The sequence below is a fragment of the Trachemys scripta genome, chromosome 15 (assembly GCF_013100865.1).
Source record: "Trachemys scripta elegans isolate TJP31775 chromosome 15, CAS_Tse_1.0, whole genome shotgun sequence".
Classification (NCBI taxonomy): Eukaryota; Metazoa; Chordata; order Testudines; family Emydidae; genus Trachemys; species Trachemys scripta.
In genome coordinates, this window is record NC_048312.1 from 3,193,750 (window position 1) to 3,215,521 (window position 21,772).

Below are 21,772 nucleotides of genomic sequence, written 5' to 3' on the forward strand. Positions count from 1 at the left end.
TGATCCCAGCTCCTGTCTCAGTCCCCTCCACGCATTCCACTGAGGGGTTTTTCTGTTCTACATTCTCTGGGCACCCCAGCAAGAGAGAGTCTCCCTGTTCTCAGCTCTTGAGTACAGTCCCACTGCAGTCACTGGTGGGAGTAAATGCAGTGGAAGTCCTGCTTAATTCCTTTAGCCCAAGGATAGAGCAATCAAGCACACTTAGTGCAGATAATGTGGCTAATTAATAACAAGCCTCTACTGTGTATGTAGGAATTGCTGTTTTTTCAGATGCTTATAACCTGGGCAAATTTGGCCAGATTTTGCCAGGAGCAGCAAGTATCACCGCCCAAGCCGCTGCTCCAGAGCATGGGGGCAGTAGAGCTTCTCAGTTAAATGATTTTAACAGTTTTACCAACATTTTCCCCCCACTCCCAAGCTTTGTTCTCAAAAAGCAATGAAGCTTAAAAAATAAAACAGTCATTTGGCTTAAGGCAGACACCAGGCATGGTAAGTTTCAGTCCAAATGGTCACAGTTGTACAGCAATTGAAAACAGCATTTTATAATGGGAAGTATTCAGCAACCTGACCTATGGTTGTTGGTGCCAGCTCTGCCTAGAATAAAATTTATGTGCTTAAAGAATTATTATCCCACCCAGCTTCCACTCCCATTTGGGAGGATTCTTCGGTGACTAGGAAGCAAATATACATTTAGTTTATGGTGACCAAAGCACAAAAAATAAATTGCTGGGGGGAAGGTGGGTTTGAGATCTTGTTTTGCTATTAGTAATCAGAATGCCAGACAAATGCTCTTAAAGGGAGCAATGTTCTTTATTTCCACATGAGGGGAAAAAACTGAATTCTTTTATCTGTTATTTCACAACTTGTCAAAACCTTAACAAAAGGCTTTAGTCCCTCGGGTAGGTGTGACAGTTACAGCAATTCTCTTTTCAAAGAGAGGAGCAATAATTCCGATGTAGAGCTGCTTATGGGAAGCAAGTGACAGTGTTACTGCTAAGCCCAAATAAGCTATTTAGGGATGAAGTTAAAGTTTGATGAAATGCAAGCTGCATAGTCTGAAACAAACATGGCACAGATTATACTGGCACAAGAGAGCATACAAGGAATTTTAATCTGATTGCTACATAAACAATGGATGATTATATGGTATAAAGCTGAGTTCTAGATTACCTTTTACTGATTATGATCATGTCCATTTTATTGCAAGTTAGACTGGTTAATAGTCTGTCACACAGAGCCAGAGGCAGCCCTGTGTTTTGCCTGAGTAACAAATGCAGGATAAGACCACATGTACCATAGGTTTCTTTGCACTTCTGCCAGCTATAAGTAGGAAATATTGCTCAGTAATACGTTTCATTGCGATAAGGCTTTCCTATGGTTGTACGGTATGTACTGGAGGAGTGCATTTGACAATCACAGCATGTACGCTACATACATTTACAGAAGTGCAGACAAAAGAACTAAAAATATATAGTATGAATAAAGACCTGAGAAAACTTGGTAAAAATACACTCCTGTATTGCTAATGATACTATTCCCTAAGAGTGTAATTGTATTGAATTGGTTTGTCTTAAAAAAATCAATAAAAAGATTTAGATACAAAATAGGTATTCACATGTAGGATTTACATTTGACTTTTAAAAAGCAATATTTATATTTCCCTTTGAGATGGCAGAACTTACTTACTTATAGGCATTCACAAAAATGTCACCTAATTTCTCTGTATGAATTCAGCACACTACCTTCAAATCAGTGTCAATTTCTTTCACAAAAAAAGTAAATTGATCTTTTAAAAAAAGCACCTATTTCTATGTATTTTCTTGCTGCCCTCTTTGATTGTGTGAACTAAGCTGGTCTTGAATCACTACAGAGAAACCTATATTTGAATGAACAGGTAGTCCCTTTTCAAGGGAAAAAAAACTTCTATTAGCTATCTTTTTTGCCCTTGGCCAGAGAGCATTAGTTTAATCTTGAGTGCACCTCTAGCCTGAATTAACTCAAGTTTAAAAATCAACCATATTGATAAGCATGGCTGCATTTTAAATGCTCAGGAACTGAAAAGAGAAAATATCTTTAGCCATGTGCACCCAAACCTAATGGAAAACACTCGCTGGAGTGAAAGACTACTTCACACATTCTCCTCTCTATTTAGAAAAGAAACAGTGACTGGCATTCAATTACTAGAAAAGACTGAACAGACTAATATGTCTTTGGTAGGTATAAGGAAGTTTCTCTTCTGAACTCGCTATGTATCAGGTTCTCAAATATTGCTGTGCTCCTACATATATAGCCCAGGCAAGGTTTCCAGTTCTTTAATATATTTCTCTCTCTCTTCCCTTTATGAAATTTTTGAACAGGAGATGGCCTGAGAGCCAAATATAGCTCCTGGAATTCTACCGCTGCCCTCACCTTTAATCATGGAGGTAGCAGCCCATAGAAACTACAGGTGTCCGCACACAACATGCCAGGGCACTTGGGTCAAGATAGAGAACTGCACGCCCAGAGCTGTAGCATCTCTGGGCCACATCTGTATGTTAAAGGTGACAATTAAAAGATGGCTAGGACGTCCTCTACTTATGCAACCAAAGAGTGGTCCTCAGGCTCCTAGCTACTGCAGCCCTCGGGGTCACATACATTGAGTATTGAGTCTTTCAGAGGATTGAAGGAGGAGTCTATTTTTCTGTGAGAGAGCGCTGCAAAGCTTGTTGAAATTCTTCCTCCTCCTCTTCACGACGCCGTTTCTCCCGCTCCTGCTGCTCTCTGACAGACAACTCCATGGCAAGCTGTAAGTCTTTATCAAAGCTGGATGTCTCATTTGGAGTGCTAAAATGGGGAGTACTTGAACTCATAATACAGCTCTCCTGAAGTGCCCTGGTGAGAGAGAGAGAGAGAAACAGTTTCAAGAGCTGAGAGGTACATATCCCATTTTACTTCATTTTCTTCCTATCAGTTTTTGAGCAAGGTCTCTAAGAGACTCTCCAACTGCCAGATAGCCTCCCTTTCCTGAAGGGGAAGAAAGCAATCCCCAGGACAGTTACAGAGAGGACTGTGTTCTATGAAGGAGTAGCTGTCATGCAGTTTCCAAACATGACATCCATTTTTCTCTGAAAGTTCCTGAGAGCCTGCTATCGAAGATCTGCTCCCTAATGGCTGTTTTCAGCAGCCTCTAAATGTGCACTCACCTCGTTTATACGCACAACCATCGGCATGTACAAAGCAGATAGTGAGATGATATTCTTGATGCATACACAAATGCTTGTTTGCATCTGCAAGAGGAAGAATCTAAGACACTGCAGCCTATTTTCAGAGGCCATTAAAAATTTGCTCCTAAATTTGTAACAGGTAACTTAAGTTTGGGAAAAAAACAAAAATTCTCAACTGTCCAGGGTGTGGTAAATAAGGGGGATGACACTTGTTAGAGGGGTCACATTAGCAGCTGTTGCAGGAGAAAAAGAGAATCTTGAATTCTGGTCTAGTTAGATAAAGGATCCTTTGTTCGGCGGGTGCTCAAGGGCTGGTTGAAGAAACCAAAACTCCAATCCTTAGACTGAGCTAGCAAGGCCATATTCTACTATACAAGGAGAACAAGGAGTCCGGTGGCACCTTAAAAATTAACAGATTTATTTGGGCATAAGCTTTCGTGGGTAAAAAAACCCTCAGTTTTTCTTGCAAGCTTATGCCCAAATAAATCTGTTAGTCTTTAAGGTGCCACCGGACTCCTTGTTGTTTTGGATAGAGACTAATACGGCTACCCCGATACTATACAAGGAGGCTTGTTTGAGCTTCTTCTTGGAGACTAGCAGTACCACAAAGTATGTGATCTGGGCTTCTGTTCTTCTGCTGTGCCTTGCCTTATATGCCTGGGTGCTCTCCTGCTTGGCTATACAAAGTGCAGCATGCCTGTGGGCTACTCTTGGAGGTAATTACACTCTGGCCCAATGCGTTTAAGAATTTTAGAAAAGTTAAAATTACCTTTGATACTGTATATTAAAGTCCTGCGCATAAGCCACTGCTCCATTGGAATGCATTCCTAAGGCTTCCTGGGGGAAAGGGCCACAGTGATTCAGGAATTAGCAATGCAAGTCATATTTGAAAGTCATTTCTAAGTCAGACATGAATATCTCATTGATATTTGCGGTGACAAGTTTCAAAAAATTCCTGTGTTAAGATTTTTTTGAAAACTGCAATATTACAGGGATCTGTCATCCATTCCTGCAGAAGCTATAAATACCTTGGTATGAGTTTAGAGACGTGTCTTGCTATATACAGCTCATGTTAAAATAAAGAAATATTGCTTTGGTGGATAATATAAAGCTGAAACAAGAAGCTAACTCTGTATTAGGTGTACAATTACTTTAGTGAACTGCTCTAATAAATGTGTTAGTCTCTAAGGTGCCTACCCCCTGATACTTGACAAGTACTCCTGTTCTTTTTGTGGATACAGACTAACACGGCTGCTACTCTGAAACCTTTGGTGAACTGGTACTTCATTTTTAAACTAGCCAAGTAAATTTTTCCAAGTCAAAACCAGGACGGAGGTAAAAGGAGACATACTATACTGTATCTAGAAAAGGAAAGAACATTGAACAGCTGGCAGTACAGACTTACTTTATTCCCACTGGACTCCAACAAACTCTGCTGAATAGCAAACTGCATTATTTCATTATCTTCATCTTGCACACGCACGTTTCTACCATCATGTTGAGTGTGATAAGATTTGGGGATCTCAAACACAGACTGGTCGACCTCAAAGCTAGAGGCTATAGAAGCTAAAAATATAGTTGAAGATATACTGTATTGTACGCTTACAGCTTGTTAATCCAAAAATCAACTCCCCAAACCTACTTTCATTTATATAAATAAGCCAAGACAAGACCCCAAGAACATAAGAATGGCCAAACTGGGTCAGACCAATGGTCCATCTAGCCCAATATCCTGTCTTCTGACAGTGGCCAATGCCAGGTGCTTCAGAGGGAATGAACAGAACAGGGAATCAATCATCAAGTGATCCATCCCCTGTCTCCCTTTCCCAGCTTCTAGCAAACAAAGGCTAGGGATACTTCAGAGGATAGTTTTGCAGCCTTGCCCAATCCCCCATGAACTTATCTATTTCTTTTTTGAACCCTGTTATAATCTGGGCCTTCGGTTCAGGCGAACCACCCACAGTACATCCATCCTATGTGAATGGGGTCCGGAGAGGTTTGCATAGCAGCCACGGTACAGGAATAAATAGAACATAGATGAACACGGTGCCAGCAAGTTTTGCAGCAGGGAAAACGGACATGTGGCACCAAAGAACTAAGCAGGCTACACTGAACTTTGATAAGTAAAAACAAGAGAGAGGCAAGTTTGCCAAAAAGTTAAACACAAAGTGCAGCCAACCTATCACTAAGGCTGATGATTCCTAGCAGAAGAGTTTGTCAGCAGCTCACAGGGGAATGCATTATACATATGCAATGTTGTTTCCCCATTATCGTGCACACCCTCCCCATTGTAGCCCTTTCTATATAAGCATGGAAACAAATCACTCGCTGACTATTTACCATTGTACTTCTCACATACACAGGTTTTGTATAAGCGATAAAGGCAAGAACATTAGTCTCCAGTACCCAAGGAGTTAACCTGGAACAGGCAATTGAGTGGGGGTTTCGAAGTGAGAATGGGTTAATCTGATTGGTGAATACACATTCCAGCCACTTAGATATTTTACTACACATATGGCTTTCCAGATCAGAACCACAACCAACTGTAGTCTCCTCAGTTCAAGCCTGTAGAGCCTACAGGTTTGCTTTATTCTATAAATCCCACTGAGAGCAAGTACACAAACAAAGCCCTCGCATAAACCCACCAGAGCGTTACACCTTCTTACCCAACTCACACTCTGCACCTTCAGCAGTTTGTGATGAAGCTTCCTCAGCTGTCCTGCAGCCATTAACATTTTCAAATGTAATTCGAGCATTAAGCACATGAAACAAGGGAATTTCTGTAAATGGAAGAAGTACAGGATTTCTGTGAGACACAGCAGAGCCACACACTTTTCCACAGTTACAGCAGCAGCAATGGGTTTTTATACATGCTTAGAGAGAGAAATTTCACAGATGTTATGTAGCCGTACAGTGAACTGCACCTCACTTTACCACAGGATAAAATTTCAGTAGTCAGTTCGTCTCATAACTTAACACTGTGCAAGTGAAGTTTTTAGTCACGCATTATATTCACAGAACAGTCAACCAACCCACCTCCCCGCAATACACCCGGTGCTGATCACTGCAATGCACTCTTCACAGGGACACCTTGATGCCATTTGGAAGTTGCAGCTAGGGTAGAATGCAGTGGTGGCCCCTTTACGAAGCCACAGCTATATGAAGAGAGCACATCACACCTTGCTTCTTGCCTGCAGTGGCCACCTCAGTGAAGTTTAAGATGATGATTTTGACCTATAAAGCCCCAATTATTGGAGTCCCAGCTTTGTGAGGAGAGAGGTGGTCTCTTGAGATACTGAAACAGTTGCAGTTATGCAAGGCACTAGTGCTAATAGATGGGACTAGCAATAGCTAGTTCTTAGCGAGGTATCTTTGCCTTTGGAATTCACTTCCCCGCTTGGTCCTTCAGAGCTGAGATTTAAGGACCATCCAGATATATGGTAAGGCTCAGCTGTTTTCCCAGGTTCTCTGACTGGGAGATGGGTGGGGTGACAGGTGGCATTTTTAGGAACTACACTGTATATTAATTTTTGTCCCTGTTTTTAAACCTTTGTGCTGTGGTGGTGAACACGAATAGAAGCAAAATGGAAATGAAGAAAGAGTCTAAGTGCAAAAGATCGCTGAACAGTACCAATTTTGACAGGAAATCCAGGTGGAAATTCCAAAGTGATGAAGTCTTTAAGTCTAGCAAAATGAGCACTAGCTCTGGCCATCAGATCAATGATGGGAGTGACCTGCTCCATGAGAGAGAGGGGGAATTCTTCACACATCCACAAGGTTGCTTTAAACCTGTAACAGCGAGTTATACATGAGGATATTAGAAGAGTTTTCACTTTTCTACTATACATGTGACAAAATACACATAGTATTAGGCTAATGACAATACCACTAGGGTTGGAAAATGAATTATATGGCTCTGGCACATACTGGGATACATAGCTTCTTTTTGAAGCTGTGGCCTACCTGAACTATAACCCAGCCTAGCAGTAAGGACCAAGAATAATTACCATCCAAGAATGGCTTAGAATGCATGCAGTGAGAAGGTGGAATCAGTCCAGTTTCCAGCAGACAGATGTGTGCATCACAGAAATCAAACCTCATAACTGTCACCCTGGTTGGAGGTCTCAGAGGCTGAAGACCGAACTGCACTCCCAGTCAGACTTGAGGCACAGTCTGGGAGAAGCTAGTGTTGGCACTCTCCATGTTACGTCTGGTTTGCTGATAGACTTCAGCCTCCAGAGCCTCAGACAGACTGGCACCATTCACTTGTCTAAAGGGTAGGATTTTACTAAAATGGTTAGCATTCACCTAACTCTCCTCCCACTGGTTTTATAGGGAGCATGGGCAGGCAGGCCAAGACTGAGTGCTTTTGAAAATGCCACCCTTAATTCAATCCCCACTCCCTGAATAAAGTGAATTGTATTAGACATTTACAATATGATTTCTAAAAGCAAAACACTGGAGGAGAATCAAAGCAGGTAGACCTCAAACAGGAAGAGTTTAAGACAAGCATTGCAAGTTATACATTAACATTTCTCACTTCTGTGTTCTAATAGTGACTTCTTTGGGTCTTCCTATGTCCCTATCTTTCAGGTCGAACTTCGGGTCAAAATATTCCTGCAGAGTAATGGCTGTAGGGTTATTCATTGTGGCATACTCTGTTTTGAGGTCCTGTAAAAATAAACAGTACATAATATGTAGACATCAATGCCTCCTAGAGAAAGCTTCAGCTGGTATCTCAGATTCTAGAGCAATCTAAGTGACAACTGCATAAAGCAGCATATTTCACCTAACTTGAGAGTCAGCAGTGAAATGAACACACAGATACAACAGACTAAAAGACAGATCTGTACATTAATATAGTGCTTTTCAAGCGGATTGTAGATCTCACCATGCTTTATGAAGACAGGAGAGTCTACCTACAAAAATGTAGCCAAACTAGAATGGTGTGAGGATTTAATGTGTCAAAATTAGAAACTATGAAGAAGAGCTCTGTGCGGCTCGAAAGCTTATCCCTCTCACCAACAGAAATTGGTCCTATAAAAGATATGACTTCACCCACCTCGTCTCTCTAATATCCTGGGACCGACATGGCTACAACTACACTGCATCCATAATATAAAGCAGTCCCAGGCTCCGCATTATTCAGAGTAGCCAGTATTACGGGGGGGGGGGACTTCAAATTCCAAGAAGGCCAAGTACCTAAGCAAGATCCTCAGCAAAACCCCTGGCAGAGCCATCAGCTGGTAAATCCATTACCTCCTCATCTTTCAACCCGGACAGATGTAAAAGCATTTTCTCTTATGCAGGGCTGGTAACATCAATAATTCACACTCTGCATAGAACCCAAGGACACCTCCCACTTCTCAAAGTTGCTATATGCTAGGGTGCTGCTGCAGCACTCGTACCCCCTGCCACTTCTTTGTAGTGCTGGGTCACCACTGAAACATCATATCTTCAATCCAAAGCTGCTGCAGGTCTGCAAGCCGACAGTTTCAGTACATTTGGTTATTCCAGTCTTTTTGGAGTGGAGGGAAGGGTGGGGGAGGGTAAGAACAGAAGCCCATGGCAAACCCTCAGAGTCTGATCTCACTCCAGCAGCCCAATTTCCCACTCTTCTTTCCAGATTCCATGACCCACCTCCAGTCCTGAGCTTCTTCAAAAGGAAAGGTACAATTACTCTTACAGCAACAGGTGGGGGTGGAGGGATTAAAACTCTCATGTGTAAGTCTAGACCCCAGCGTTTGAACTAAGTTTCTAGAATTGAAGAAACAGTTTTGATGAAGCTGTGGCATAAGATCCACATAACTTATTTGTGTTACTTCTCAACACTGCAGTGACTGCTTTTAAAGTCAGTGATGAGAGAAAGATTTTACTCACCTGTGCACCATACTCATGCTCGACAGTACCAAGAAAAGATTCCAGTGGATTTCTGTCAGCTTGAGAAAAAGGGAGGGAGAAGGAATAGGCTCATTAGTAGAGTTAATTAACACAGAAGTGCACATGCATCCACTCAGGCTCTGTGACAAGGGAAGCCCCAGCTCCATAGTGAAAAGAAGATGGACAGAGCCTTGTTTGCACTGCTCATTCAATGCAGGACAACTGTGGCAAGGCTGGTTTTCGATGAACCCTTTGCTAGAAAAGCCCAAGATTTAAGAATAAAATGGGTGAAGGGATGATGATTTTAAGGACACTAACATCGGGGGCACCTAAAATTTATCATTGTCCACCATGTCTCGTTTCTGGGAGTGTCTGAAAACTGCCGAGAGGCAATTGTTCCCCCACACAAGGTTATGGTCTTGCTTCCACCTTCTACTATAATCTCAATATGCACCCCAGAATTACGAGTACAAAAATAATGCAGACATCTTATAGTTTTAACGCAGGTAAAAAGAACAGATATGAAGTGAAAGTACAGAGGCTTTCAGGGCAGAGAATATGCAGGGACAGAAAATGAAACCATGGGGGAGGGTACTACCTTTTGAGGCTTTAGAGGAAACTGACACTAATTTTCAAACACCTTTTCCCAATAAATAGAATCAAAACTACACAGAATCATTCACACTTACATTAGAACTTCAGCGAGCCAAGTAATAAGCCACTTCAAGTGCACAGCAATTGGAATTAGCTACAACAGGTTCAGAGGCAAGTGAGAGTACGGTAACTTGCCTGGTTACTCTTCACCATGCATGTGTTGTGCACAAAGGTTATGTCCTGCCTCTTTGTACAAAGATCTTAACAAAATGTTCTATTTAGTTTCAGATAACCTATGGGAAGTTACCTTTATATCTTTTTTTCTCTTCTTCTGTCAAGTGTTCTGTTCGGATTTTTGTGACAACATTCACATTGTTTGCTGTATAGACCTTTAAAAAGGATATTATTATTATCTATCATATGTATTACTGTCGCGCCTAGGGGTTCCAGTCATAGACCAGGACCCACTGACAACTATTAAAGATAAGAAAAGCAGCATCTTTAAAGTTACCCCAGCAACAAATTCAAAAAGTTAAACCAAGAGGCAGAGGAAAGAGGAGGAGCAAGAATCCGTCTACTTTAATGCATCAGAAATCAGTGAAACATGATTGTGTGATCTGCCTATTTAACTCATTTTCCCATGAAGTGCTGAAAATGTTACAAATACGTATTGTTGTGTCATTACTTTGACAGAGTCCCATGCTAATGCTGAGCTAGACAGCCATCTGCTGGGCAAGCTGCTAGAATCAACATAAAAATATCTATCCAAGAATCCATTAACAAAGGAAAACTAGCCAGCATGAGTCATCATCTAAGTCCAATCCTACAGCAGCAAAAGTCAAAGGAGTTTTGTCATTGACTTCAGCGCGAACTGGGTCAGGCCCTTCCAGAGACTCAGGTGCTTGCAGACAAATTTCCTGTTAATGAAGTTGGTTCCAGCTGAAAGATTGGATGGGCACTTTAAACTGAGGAAGTGTAGAATCCCCCACTTACGTGTTAATTTTGAGGGAGAAGGGACAGTCAAGAGCAGTCAGGCTGTGGCCCTGCTCTCTCTTTCTACTTAAGAAGTCACTGATAAGATTCTGCAGATGGAATTATGCAACAACTAGAAGGAACTCCGGCTCTCACGGGTGCGCGCTCATACTTAGGAGTGGTTCCGCGGCAGTGATAGGATTCAGTCCTTGTTGGTTTGACCCCAAGCAACCAGAGGAGCGAGAAGGTTCCATTTACGTTACCAATTTTTTGACCATACCAGAGCTTCAAATGAATTCAGTTTCACACGGGTCGACTGTACAGGTTTAAGCCACTACACTTTAACAACAACAAAAAAACCCGCACATTAAAAGAACAATAAGTCTGCAAAGACCTACACTCACAAGTCAAGAAATGCCAGAACCTTAAATTGGCCCTCTTGAGCATCTACATTGTTACAATTTAATTACATGGTCACATACCACCCGGGATGGACAGTGCTCATTGAATGGGAAGCTATTCATTGTTTATTTTAATCCTCATTTAGTGTACAGTAAATAATGCAGTAGACTATATATCATCCAAATCCTTCACCAAACAGAGGTAAATTAGAATTTCTTCATAGGTTTTCCATGGTGCTCTCATTGTAGTATCTTAGTTCTTTACAAAGATTAATGAATTTATCTTAACAACCCTGTGCCCTGAGTGGGTATTATTCCCATTTTACACACGGGGATCTAAAGCACATGGCAATTAAAGTCAGAAGCGTCAACAAATTTTGAGTGCCCAATTTGACAAGTCAAGGACCTGAATTTTTAGAGTACTTAGAAAGTTCAGATGTTCAGAGTACCTCTCCCATTGACCTCAGTTGCAGTTTTGAGTTCTCAGCTCTTTTGCAAAAACAAAAAACAAACAAAAAACTAAACGCAACCTCTGGATATCAAGTTAGGCACTCGAAAATGAGGAACAGTTCGTGACTATCAGTGAAAAAGTTTGTTTACTTGACTTGCCATGTGATGCCATGGACTCTGTGACAGAGGCAGGGATAGAATCCAATTCTCCAGAGTGGTGTTCAACCACTTTAGCCATGTTTTCTCTTCCTGCAGTTCCCTGCCCTCATTCACCAAAATCCCCTTTTAACTTCAGCAAGAGAGGAAGCAGAGGTCCTACAGATTCTATTCTACACAAGTTCTTCTACCATGCTCATCACCATAGTATCTGAATGCCTACAGCAATGTGACTAATAATGGGCACATAACTGGTCCCTCATCCTCTCCCCAAAGGAAGGTGTGCGTGCAGGGAACGACTGTGTTTGGGATTTTATAATACACACCCCTACTGATATATTTATTTTAGAGAAGGCAAGGTCAAAGAAGTACACTCGCACGGAGAATGAAAAGTGGTGAGATTTGGACTGTCCTTAGTTTCTGGGAGAGTTCATTCCACAGTCTTGGGGCAATCCCAAGAAAGCTGTCTACTGCACAGATGCACGTTACTCTTATGGTAGAAAGTTACATGGTGCCAGAGGAGTGGAGTTGTCAACCATGGTCTTCATCCCAGAGCTTGAGTTATCTTGGAGAGACCCTGGGTCTAGGTCACTGAGTACCCTGAAAATAAAGGACCAAGACCTTAAACTTGACTCAATATTTTATGGGAAGCTAGCACAGGAAGCTGAGGATAGGTCTGCTGTGTTCACAGTGTTGCTGAGGAGACATGCTGCAGTGTTCTGTACCAGCTGGAGTTTCCTAAGCACTGAAGGCTTCATGTGCAGGAAATAGTCCAAACGGCTGTAGTCCAAACGAGGTGACAAAGGCATAAATAATGAGGCCAGGTCACTGTCCACCAGTCTCCTAGCCAATGGGAGATGGTAGAAACAGTTACTTGCATATGCTGCCATGAGAGAACTTCACATCAGTGATGAATTCAGGAGTCTCCTAAGCTATAAGACAGAATTGACCAATTGTGGGTATGTACCTTCCAACAAAAGTGACTGCACCAGGGCTGTGAATCATTCAAAATGCTTTCCTCTGCCCACCAGCACAGCTTCTGTTCAGCTTCAGCCAGCTGTTCTTTGTCCTTGGATTTCACCCAAGCACGAGGCAGTCTTTGTGGCAGTGGGATGGGCATGTGGTGAAGGAAAGGTAGAGCTCCATTATCTGCATATTGGTGGCACTGGGGTCCATGTTGCCTAATGGCTGTGTGTAGATGATGAATAGGACTGGAGAGAGAATTGATCCTTGTGCAGCTCCACAAGGGAGGGGTCAGTTTCCCATCACTACTCATAGGATGCATCCCTCCAGGAAGGACTTAAACCATTTTAACGCATTACATTGACTGCTGCCACATTTCTCAGGAGAGACAATAGTATCTTTATATGGTCAACAGCAGTGAATGCTGCAGAGAGGTCTAGATGAGAGTCAACATTTCAACAGTAAATGAGAGATGATAGGTGGAGTGGGCATGGGATGGAAGCACTTTGCTAGTGGGTTTCACAGCTACTTGACAGACGACAAAGGAACGTAGATACACAGAAACAATGAGCTCAATTCTAAGTTCTGGAGAAAGCATTCTCCAGTGGTTATACCATTCTCCCCAGCAGCCTCTCCCTGTCTGCTTTTGCTCCTACCCCCACCTCCTGAGCTCCTGCCCCTTTATCTGCTACAATCTCCATGGTGCCTGTCATCCCCTGTTCCCCTCCACCCCTCGCAGCTCTCACCCACGGACACCCCTCTTGCTATTTGGTATCCTCTCCAAGACTTGTCACTCCCAAAACAGATCTGGTGACAAAAACACAGAAGTTACAGATACCAAAGCAAGCTATAAAAATCCAAGATACACAGGGGATACAGAAGATCACAATTATAATTCAATTAGCTATGAGATCTCTTAGTTGTAAAGAATTGCTTTTTTACCTTTGCTTCATAACCATTAACACCTTCTGCTTTCTCTGTCCTCCATACCCAAAATCCAGATGTATTTCTGATAAAGAGTAAACACCACAATTATCTCTGCATTTGCAGTTTATATTTAGCCCCAAGCCCCTGTTTTCCCTAACAACATTTCACCTGAATAGTGTTTTGAGAGGTACCAATAGTAACAGCTCTAGAGAAACGGTGCAGCAATACCATAAGCTGTCCCCGCAAACACCAACACCCTGTTCCAACACAGGACTCAGAGTATTTTCATTTCTGTTCACATTCAGACTTTGGCTTAATTGCAGACACCAACGAACCGTGACTTTCGTTTGTGACGTGAATGCCTGACCAGCTAAGAATTGGGAGTTTCTGGAAACTATTGCATCATTTCTATCACTATTAACTTGCTGAGCTTTATCTCCACTAGCAACATGTAGCTGACAGTCGGGGGAACTGGACTGGTAGAGCTGAAGAAACATTTATCTATGAAATGTCGGGTAATGTTTTCAAACGCTCCTAAGTCCCATTTTCAAAATGAATTTAGAAACTTGGGAACTTAAGTCCCATTGAGAGTCTGTGATAACATGTTACCCCTTAAGTACATCTCAGTATTCAAGAAAAAAAAAAAAAAAGAAATCTTTACACATCTAGTAGAATCAATTAGTGAGCTTTGATAGCTGCTGTCCCTCAGTGGCTGCAATTCTGCATCCATGTTTTGACAAACTCTTCTTCCTTGCAGTAAAAAACCAAACCAAAACAAAATCCACATGTCTTCCAGCAGTTAGAACAACTGCTTTATAGCACCCCAGAAATGTGCAGCACAATAGAGATGCTTCCTAGAGAAAGCAAGCTCATTTGAGCTCTTTTGACCATGCAGATTAAATGCTGGATAAACTAATGTAACAAAAGGAGGAATAGGGTTATAAGTAGTTTACTGTCTTTTCTAATTGATAATATTTAGAGATATTCTTATAGACTTATATGATTAAACTAAAGCCAGAGTAGAACGAATAAGTCAAGAAAAGCTGTAAACCCTATTATTGGTTTTTCAATACTGCACATATGCTTCACAAAATAAGCAGGAACCACCAGTACATATCTGAAATCAGAAGATATAACCCTTGCCTGACTAATATGGGAAACCATATCTTATGGTGCAAATGGACTTCACACCAAATGGAAATTGTTTGCAAGACAAGAACTAATGAGCTGAGAGGTTATAAAGTGTCTATACGGAACAAGATATGCAGTTATTGTTACGTCCCATATTATTTTTAAGATACATATTACAAGGCTTTTAAAAACTACATTGCAAGTATAATAATCTTGAATATTTCATATCTGGAGGATTTGTTCATTAAGAGAAGCTTAAATACCTTACCTTTCAAAAGCAATATTTTTAGTATCAAGGCACGTATTAATAATTGGAGACGTAAGGCGTCTTTCCACCTCCTTTCTTTCTGGCGTCACAGAGCCCAAAGTCAGTCGCTTCATTTGTTGAGAGATTTCAAAACGCTCTGTCGTGACAACTTTGTCATCATGGTTTATCTCAATTAGTTCTGCCCAGCCTCCAGTATCTGTTGAAAGGATATATTTTATGGACTACAGACTTCAGAACTAACCTTCAGGATGAAGAGCTGACCAAGACACACACTATAGACTAAAATGAGGATTAAAGCTGCCTAGCAAAGTTTTAATCACTCACTTACCTCGGACAAGTTTTTTAAGTTACTACACACCAACATGGTAAGGATATGCAAGCAGACTGGGTGACTGCCCAAGTCATTTTTATGATAATTTTGCATAATGGAATTAAGAGACTAATAATGAAGCTTCAGGCCTCCAAGAAGAAAAACACAGCAGATTTCTTTTTTGTTTTTGTGGAGAGTGGGAGAGAAGGGTAAAGTCAAGTTCTAGTGATTCATATTTGCTCCAGAAGATTTTTCTTAACAGAAAGTCCAACCACTTCTGCTTAGCCCAGTGACCTGAAATCCCAGAAAACGCACTTCCCAGCACAAAAGTCTGTGAAAGCATGCAAAAATAAAGCTTATAATTACGTGTGTCCTTTTAGTAACCCTAGGAATCTGTCAGTGTAGTTTGTGTACTAATTGATGATCAATGAATCAAATGTACTAAAGCATTTACCTTCTCCCTTGAAAATTAAGCTACGTTTCCCTCGTTCCCAGCTCATATTTTCAAAGCCCAATAATGTGATATCAACGCGTAACTTAGCTCCGCTTTTCCAGATGCGACAGGTATCATTTGGACAGACTCTGGAAACGAGTGGAACTATAAAAGAAACAATGACACACACAGATGCAAATATAAAAATCCTTAACAGAGAGGACAAATGTAGGAAGACTAAACTCAGCCAGAAGTTATGTGCTTGGTGAAATTGCTTGGTGAAAATGTTATGGTCTGTGTTATGCAGGCCATAAAGTAGATGATTATAATGTTCCCTTCTAGCCTTAAACCTATGAATCAATGTCTAGATAACAAAGAACAGAGAGATTATCAGGACTGATTCTTGATTTATTGATTAACACAATAGGGAAACGAAACACGAGAACAGACCAGTGGCCTGATGCAATTTTGGAACCTGCCTCATGCAATGGCTAAATATGTAGTGGTTTGGAGAAAGTCAAATCACTTGTAATGCTATTTTGCAGTGTAAAGGAATAAGTTTCCTGAATATTTTATGTCTTGATGCATAATGTTTGTGTAACTGTCATAACTTATGTGTCTCCCAAAAATCAGAATGGCCTTAGAAGAATCTTCAGCACAGTACTCCTTTTTAAAAAAAAAAAAAAAAACTTAAACAAGAGATATTTGAAGGAAGGGTACAGTTTGTGCAGCAGGCTAAGGTGGTCAGAAGGAAACTTCAACACTTAAAAGACTTTTTGGGTTGAAGGAAAAAAATATGGGTTGGGAGAGAGTAAGGGCTCGAGAATTGTTTTTTCTTTGCAAACATACTTTTTATTTCAGCAATTTTTAAAACTTAGAGGTAAGAAAGATGTAAAAAAATACCCCAAAAAAACCAAACTTACCCCAGCTAGTGAATTCCCATTTCATTTCCACATAAAAATCAGAAGTCTAGTGTAGAAAAAAAGTATTCAAATGAACCACCAAAGGAGAGAACACTAGATTAATATTCAGTACAGCATGTCAAATGTACATTTTAGAAACAAGAGAAAGTAGAGGTTTTGAGATGCTCCTGATAGGAAGCACAATGAAACCAACAAGTATGACTTTTACATGTGCTGATATTTGTCATTTAATTTAAATTAATGGGCACAGAGTGTAACGTTGTTCTGCAACACACTAACGCTATCATTGTTTTCTACTGAATTACTCTTCATTTGTTATTCTACTACAAAAGCACATAACTCTCAGCCTTTGAGGTAGGAAGAATAAGCATCCTCCTCCAAGACCCGAGATCATTAATAAAAACAGAGAAAACTCCATAGTCTCCCACATGTTTATATAGAACTGATAGGCACAATTTTGAACTGAATAATGCATCATCCTGACTTTAAAGCTGCTGATTTAAGTCACCTAGAACCAAACTAACAATTCGTCCAGCTGCAACTGATCAGCATGCAATTCAGGTCTCACTAAGCATTTACCTCATTAATTTTTTGGAGTAATTCAGGAACCCCTCCAAGTGTTGCAGACGTTTGGTGGTAGTCTCGATGCTGCAGTATCAGGTATGCCATCTCTGGGTCTCCTGTGCTTACAGCCTCATGTAAAACTGCAAGAAACCCAAACACAGGCAAGGTTTAATATTAACAAAAGCAAAGTGAACACTGCAGCCACATCCCACGGTCCTAAGGTGACATTTATAGAGACAGATTTTGGACCCTCAATGTTGAAGGTGAAAACGATTAACTGCCTGTGAGCTGATCTCTTACCTGTCCATCCCTGTGCATTCTCTTTGGTAACATCTGCCTTGTGTCGAAGAAGGACTTTGGCAGACTCTATATATCCCAAGGAAACAGCAAGGTGCAGCAAGGTCCGACCCCGTGGGTCACGCTGATCGACGTCCTGGTGAGTAATCAAGAGTTAGTGCAGCATTAGCTATCAAATGTAAAATCAGAACACATTTAAGAAAGTTAAAACAAACATTTTCTGCAATAAGCTGTAATCACTCAATACGTATTCCTACAGAACAGTTCGTTGCTTGGAACCACTTATCCTACATGACTTGCTCTGATACGGCTACTGAACTGCCATCTTAAAAGCCTGATCCTACTGCCCTACTGAAGTCAAACAGGAGTAGAACTGGGCATCATAGAAGTGATTGTGGATAAGGGAGGTATGTGTCACCATGACAGGAAAAGGGGAGGGAAGTGAGAGGGAGGAAAAGGGGGGGGGAAAACAAAAACATTCTAGATTATTCCTTCCCCCTCCCCCACTTCTTCATGAACAGTTTCTTTTAGGAGGAGTAGACAGTGCTCCATTCTTTTTATTTTGTACCATGGGCAGTCACCAGTTAAATGGCCACTGGAAGGTATAATGGAAGATATCCAACATGTTGAAATCAGCAAAAATTTTCAAGAGCAGGTGACGGTTTACAATGTACATTTTGTATTTTTTGGTGAGAATATGGACAAACATGACAATTAAAAAAGCATCTATTTGACTGACACACAGAACAATGAAGAGTGAGTGCATTCTCTACAAATCACTAAGAAATGGAACTACACAAGGCACAAATATCCAAAACATGCAAGCACAACATACTCATACCTTACATATATTTTTCACTACTAGCTTTAGAGATTTGAAACAGAAGAGCATCTATAACTAAAGGAAAATGGGAAAAGTCAAGAGTGGGCTAAGAAAAGAAAGTTATTACATAACTTAACGTGGTTATTTGACAGCATTATGTTTAAAACACCAAGTAGTGAACATAAAGGAATCTGAGTTAAACCATCCTCATCTCATTGCTGCAGCTCATATTATCTTCAATCCTACTTTCTCCAAACTGCAATGCCTATTGCAGTGACCAAAATATAAAGGACTTTGGAACAGTCTTATCTCAATTTCTTTGCTACGATTATCCTGTAGCTGTACATTATAGCCATTTATCATGTCATATGCTGACTGTATCTGGCTAGTTTCTTTCAATCCCTCAAACCCTATCAAAGCACATCTGCCAGACACAGCAAGCAGTTTGTCCTGAAGACATAAGAGGAAGTGTACTCCCAGAATGCCTTTTAAACCTTTCATTTAAGAGAGATGTTTCTAGGCTTGATGGAATATGTCTTTCTAACCCTTCATATGTTGCCCTTCTTCTTGTATTGTAAGCTCTTTGGGGCAGGGAACAGGACTACTGTGTGCACAAACAGGGCTTCATGCATTGTGGGTGATACCAGAATACAGATAATAAAAATAAACTGAGGCAGTAAAATCATCTTTGTTAAGTTACAAGTGTTTATTTTAATAATGCTATAACCGTAAAAGAGAGAGATGAACACCCCAACCAAAGGGTCAGTAATATCTATAGAGAATCCCTTAGTACAGACTGAAGATTATATGAATTAGAGATAGTAACAGCATTCCAAGATTCTCAAGAAACAACACAGGTATGCTTTAAGCCAATACTAGTGTTTCATAGTGTATAGCTGGAGTTGTGGATGACCATCAGGATTTGTGTCAGAAGGCAGCATTAGCTGATGAGTTCAGAACACATACTCACTGTCTCAGGCACAATACAAGCAAACAGGCTATGCTTCTACCAGTGTGTACCCTGCACTACTGTCCTACTAGCATGTTTGTTGCTTGGGATCTGATACCGATTTGAATGTTTCTCCTACTGCCTTTCTTTTAACTCTGGTACTTTCATCACAGCTCTTGGCTGACTGCTGGATTTGTGTGTTCTCTGTTCTACAGTGAGCCATGATGATCAGCTATTTTCTACCACAGTTGTGGTTCTATATTCTAGCAAGTGCAAAGCTGCTGGGCTCCTATGTTCTAAGGCAGCCAGTGAAGCTCCGAGGACTATACTTGAACTAAGCCCTTTGTGTCTTAACAAGGAAGGAAATTACTGCTTTGACAATCTTTGCAAAGCAGTAATCTTAACCCCAGATCAGTACTGGGGAGGGAAGATAATGGCTCAACACAATATAAAGAAAAAAATAAAACCGCTCAATTTTCAGCGAACTGCTCCCTGAGGGTGCCATTCTGATAAAAAAAAAAATCAATTTGTGTTTCATCTTCGGCAGTAGCTGGCACCCTACTGCATGTTGGTTTCCTCCTCCTCCTCCTCCTCTCTCTTTCTCTCCTCCCAGCTAGGTGGTACTTATTTGCTGCTTTTCTGGCAAGAAGCATTAGTGCCGGTCACATCTGCCTGTCTTTTGGCCCTGATTCAAATGATTTCTAACATTTTCCTGACAGCTACGGAGTTTTTTACAATCCATCTGTATCTCTCTCAATGCCTTGAATCTGGCTATATTGAAAGACAGTCAAATATTTAATAAGCAGAAGTTGCATGGCAAAGGGTATAATCTCTGTGCCTTCCTGAGGTGATCCCCTTTTAATCACAAAGAGCTGTAAAAAACAAACAAAAATAAACCCCTAGTAAGTTTAACAAAGAGAAACTTAACTAAGATATAAAGTTACTTTCTAAGTCCCCATGTCACTTAAAATGCATATAGATGATTATTATCCTGATCTAATTATCAGTCCATCATGTCCTGTATTCTGCCTTGAGCAGTTTCAGAGGAGGACAATCCCTATTCCTACAAGAAGTCACTACTGCATCATATGTTGGTCTGGTGCCCATTTTACCTTGCCTTCCAGCTCTTTATCCAGCTGTCTGTAGTCATTATTCCAGACTAAGACGTGCAGAGGAAACTTGCTACTAGCCTCACGTGGAGAGCTCATCTTGCCACGTATTAGAAGGTTCAATCCTCCCTGGGGGGTGCCTGCCCACTCTGATCTCCCCCTCTTTGTTTCTCACAGGGCCCTTACCAAGCCCCTCAGCCCTAGCCCCACAAGACTCTCTCCCCACTGATTCCCACCCCCTTCTGGTGCCTCACAAATACCCTCCCCACATCAACCCCTTCAAACAACCCACATCCCAGCCCCTCAATCTCAGCCCTCAGCCCCCAGCCCCTCAACCTCTGCCCCCCCAACAGGCTCCAGCCCCCTCTGCCCCCCAACCTCTGCCCCCCCCCACAGGCTCCAGCCCCCAGGCCCTCAACCTCTGCCCCCCCAACAGGCTCCAGCCCCCTCTGCCCCCCCCCCACAGGCCCCTGCCACCAGCCCCCTCTACCCCTCCCCAACAGGCTCCCGGCCCCCTCACCCTCTGGGCCCCGCTCCCCTACAGTCTCTCCCCCTCCCTCCCGCGGTGCTCCCGAGCCCCCTCCCGTGACCTCTCACCCGACCGCTGACCTTTCCCCTCTCCTGACCCCAGCCCCTCACTTTCCTTCTCTCCCTAGAATGTTTCACACCAGCCGGGGCTGCGGCCGGAGCGAACCACTGGGCTCCCGGAAGAGGGTAGGCTCCCGGCTCCCACAAGCCGCTCCGGGGCCAGTCCCCTTGCCCCGCTAGCGAGCCCAGGGGGTGGGAAAGTTACCCCTTACCGCCCCCCCCCCCCTTCTAGCAGGCAGATGGACCCTTCCTTCCCTCAGGCTCGTCCATTGCCTGGCGGGGGAAAATACACGGAAGTGGGAGCTCTTCCCCCGCCCTATCAGGGCATTGGTTTCGCCTGAAGGCTCCGTAACCACGTGGGCGGGAGCGACCCTTCCTAGTTCTTCCGTGCAGCCGAGGTCGCCGTTTTGGCTGAGGGTAGCATCACGCACTGACTCCCAGGCCGCCATCTTGGGTTAGGGCAGTGTGATTCTCCCTCCAATCCGTTTCGTCTCGGCTGCCATCTTTGGTGAGGGCAGCAATGCTCTCCCATCTGCAGACACAAACCGTGCGTGACAGCAACGTCCTTTCTACCCGTCCTCCTCAGGTTGCCATCTTGGAAGAGGGCAGCTGGCCTGCCTGGTGCAGAGCAGTGGTTCAGACCATTGGCTGTGGTATTGTGTCTCCATCACTGGCCAGTGCCTTGTTGCTTCAGAGAAAAGTGAGGGGGCCCTTCATGGCCCGCAGATACTTTACTATTAGGTGCTTTATATGTAAGATGGCAATGGAGAATTTGCTGGATAAATGGGTGTGCAGTCTGGAGCCAGCTAGATAAATGGGCAAGTATGGAGA

The 21,772-nt window shown here is 42.2% G+C and overlaps 1 protein-coding gene across 3 annotated transcripts; it reads right to left on the reverse strand.

The window, feature by feature from the left end:
• Nucleotides 1–791: 791 nt before the first annotated feature.
• On the reverse strand, nucleotides 792–20,596 carry ANKRD13A (ankyrin repeat domain 13A). 3 transcript variants are annotated; one of them, XM_034790952.1, is made up of 16 exons: nucleotides 20,357–20,453; nucleotides 18,314–18,370; nucleotides 17,476–17,608; nucleotides 17,191–17,315; nucleotides 16,612–16,657; nucleotides 15,710–15,853; nucleotides 14,946–15,141; nucleotides 13,562–13,628; nucleotides 9,985–10,066; nucleotides 9,084–9,142; nucleotides 7,744–7,874; nucleotides 6,835–6,992; nucleotides 5,870–5,983; nucleotides 4,609–4,769; nucleotides 3,973–4,040; nucleotides 792–2,871 (listed from the first exon to the last, which is right to left on the reverse strand). In XM_034790952.1, the coding sequence occupies exons 2-16, from the start codon at nucleotides 18,362–18,364 to the stop codon at nucleotides 2,673–2,675; spliced, it is 1,734 nt and encodes a 577-aa protein (XP_034646843.1). In that variant the 5' UTR covers nucleotides 18,365–18,370; nucleotides 20,357–20,453; the 3' UTR covers nucleotides 792–2,672. The 3 variants fall into 3 exon arrangements, with proteins under 3 accessions (XP_034646843.1, XP_034646842.1, XP_034646841.1); XM_034790951.1 differs by lacking the exon at nucleotides 18,314–18,370 and having other exon boundaries at nucleotides 5,879–5,983; nucleotides 20,357–20,596; XM_034790950.1 differs by lacking the exon at nucleotides 18,314–18,370 and having other exon boundaries at nucleotides 20,357–20,596.
• Between the last annotated feature and the right edge of the window lie 1,176 nt (nucleotides 20,597–21,772).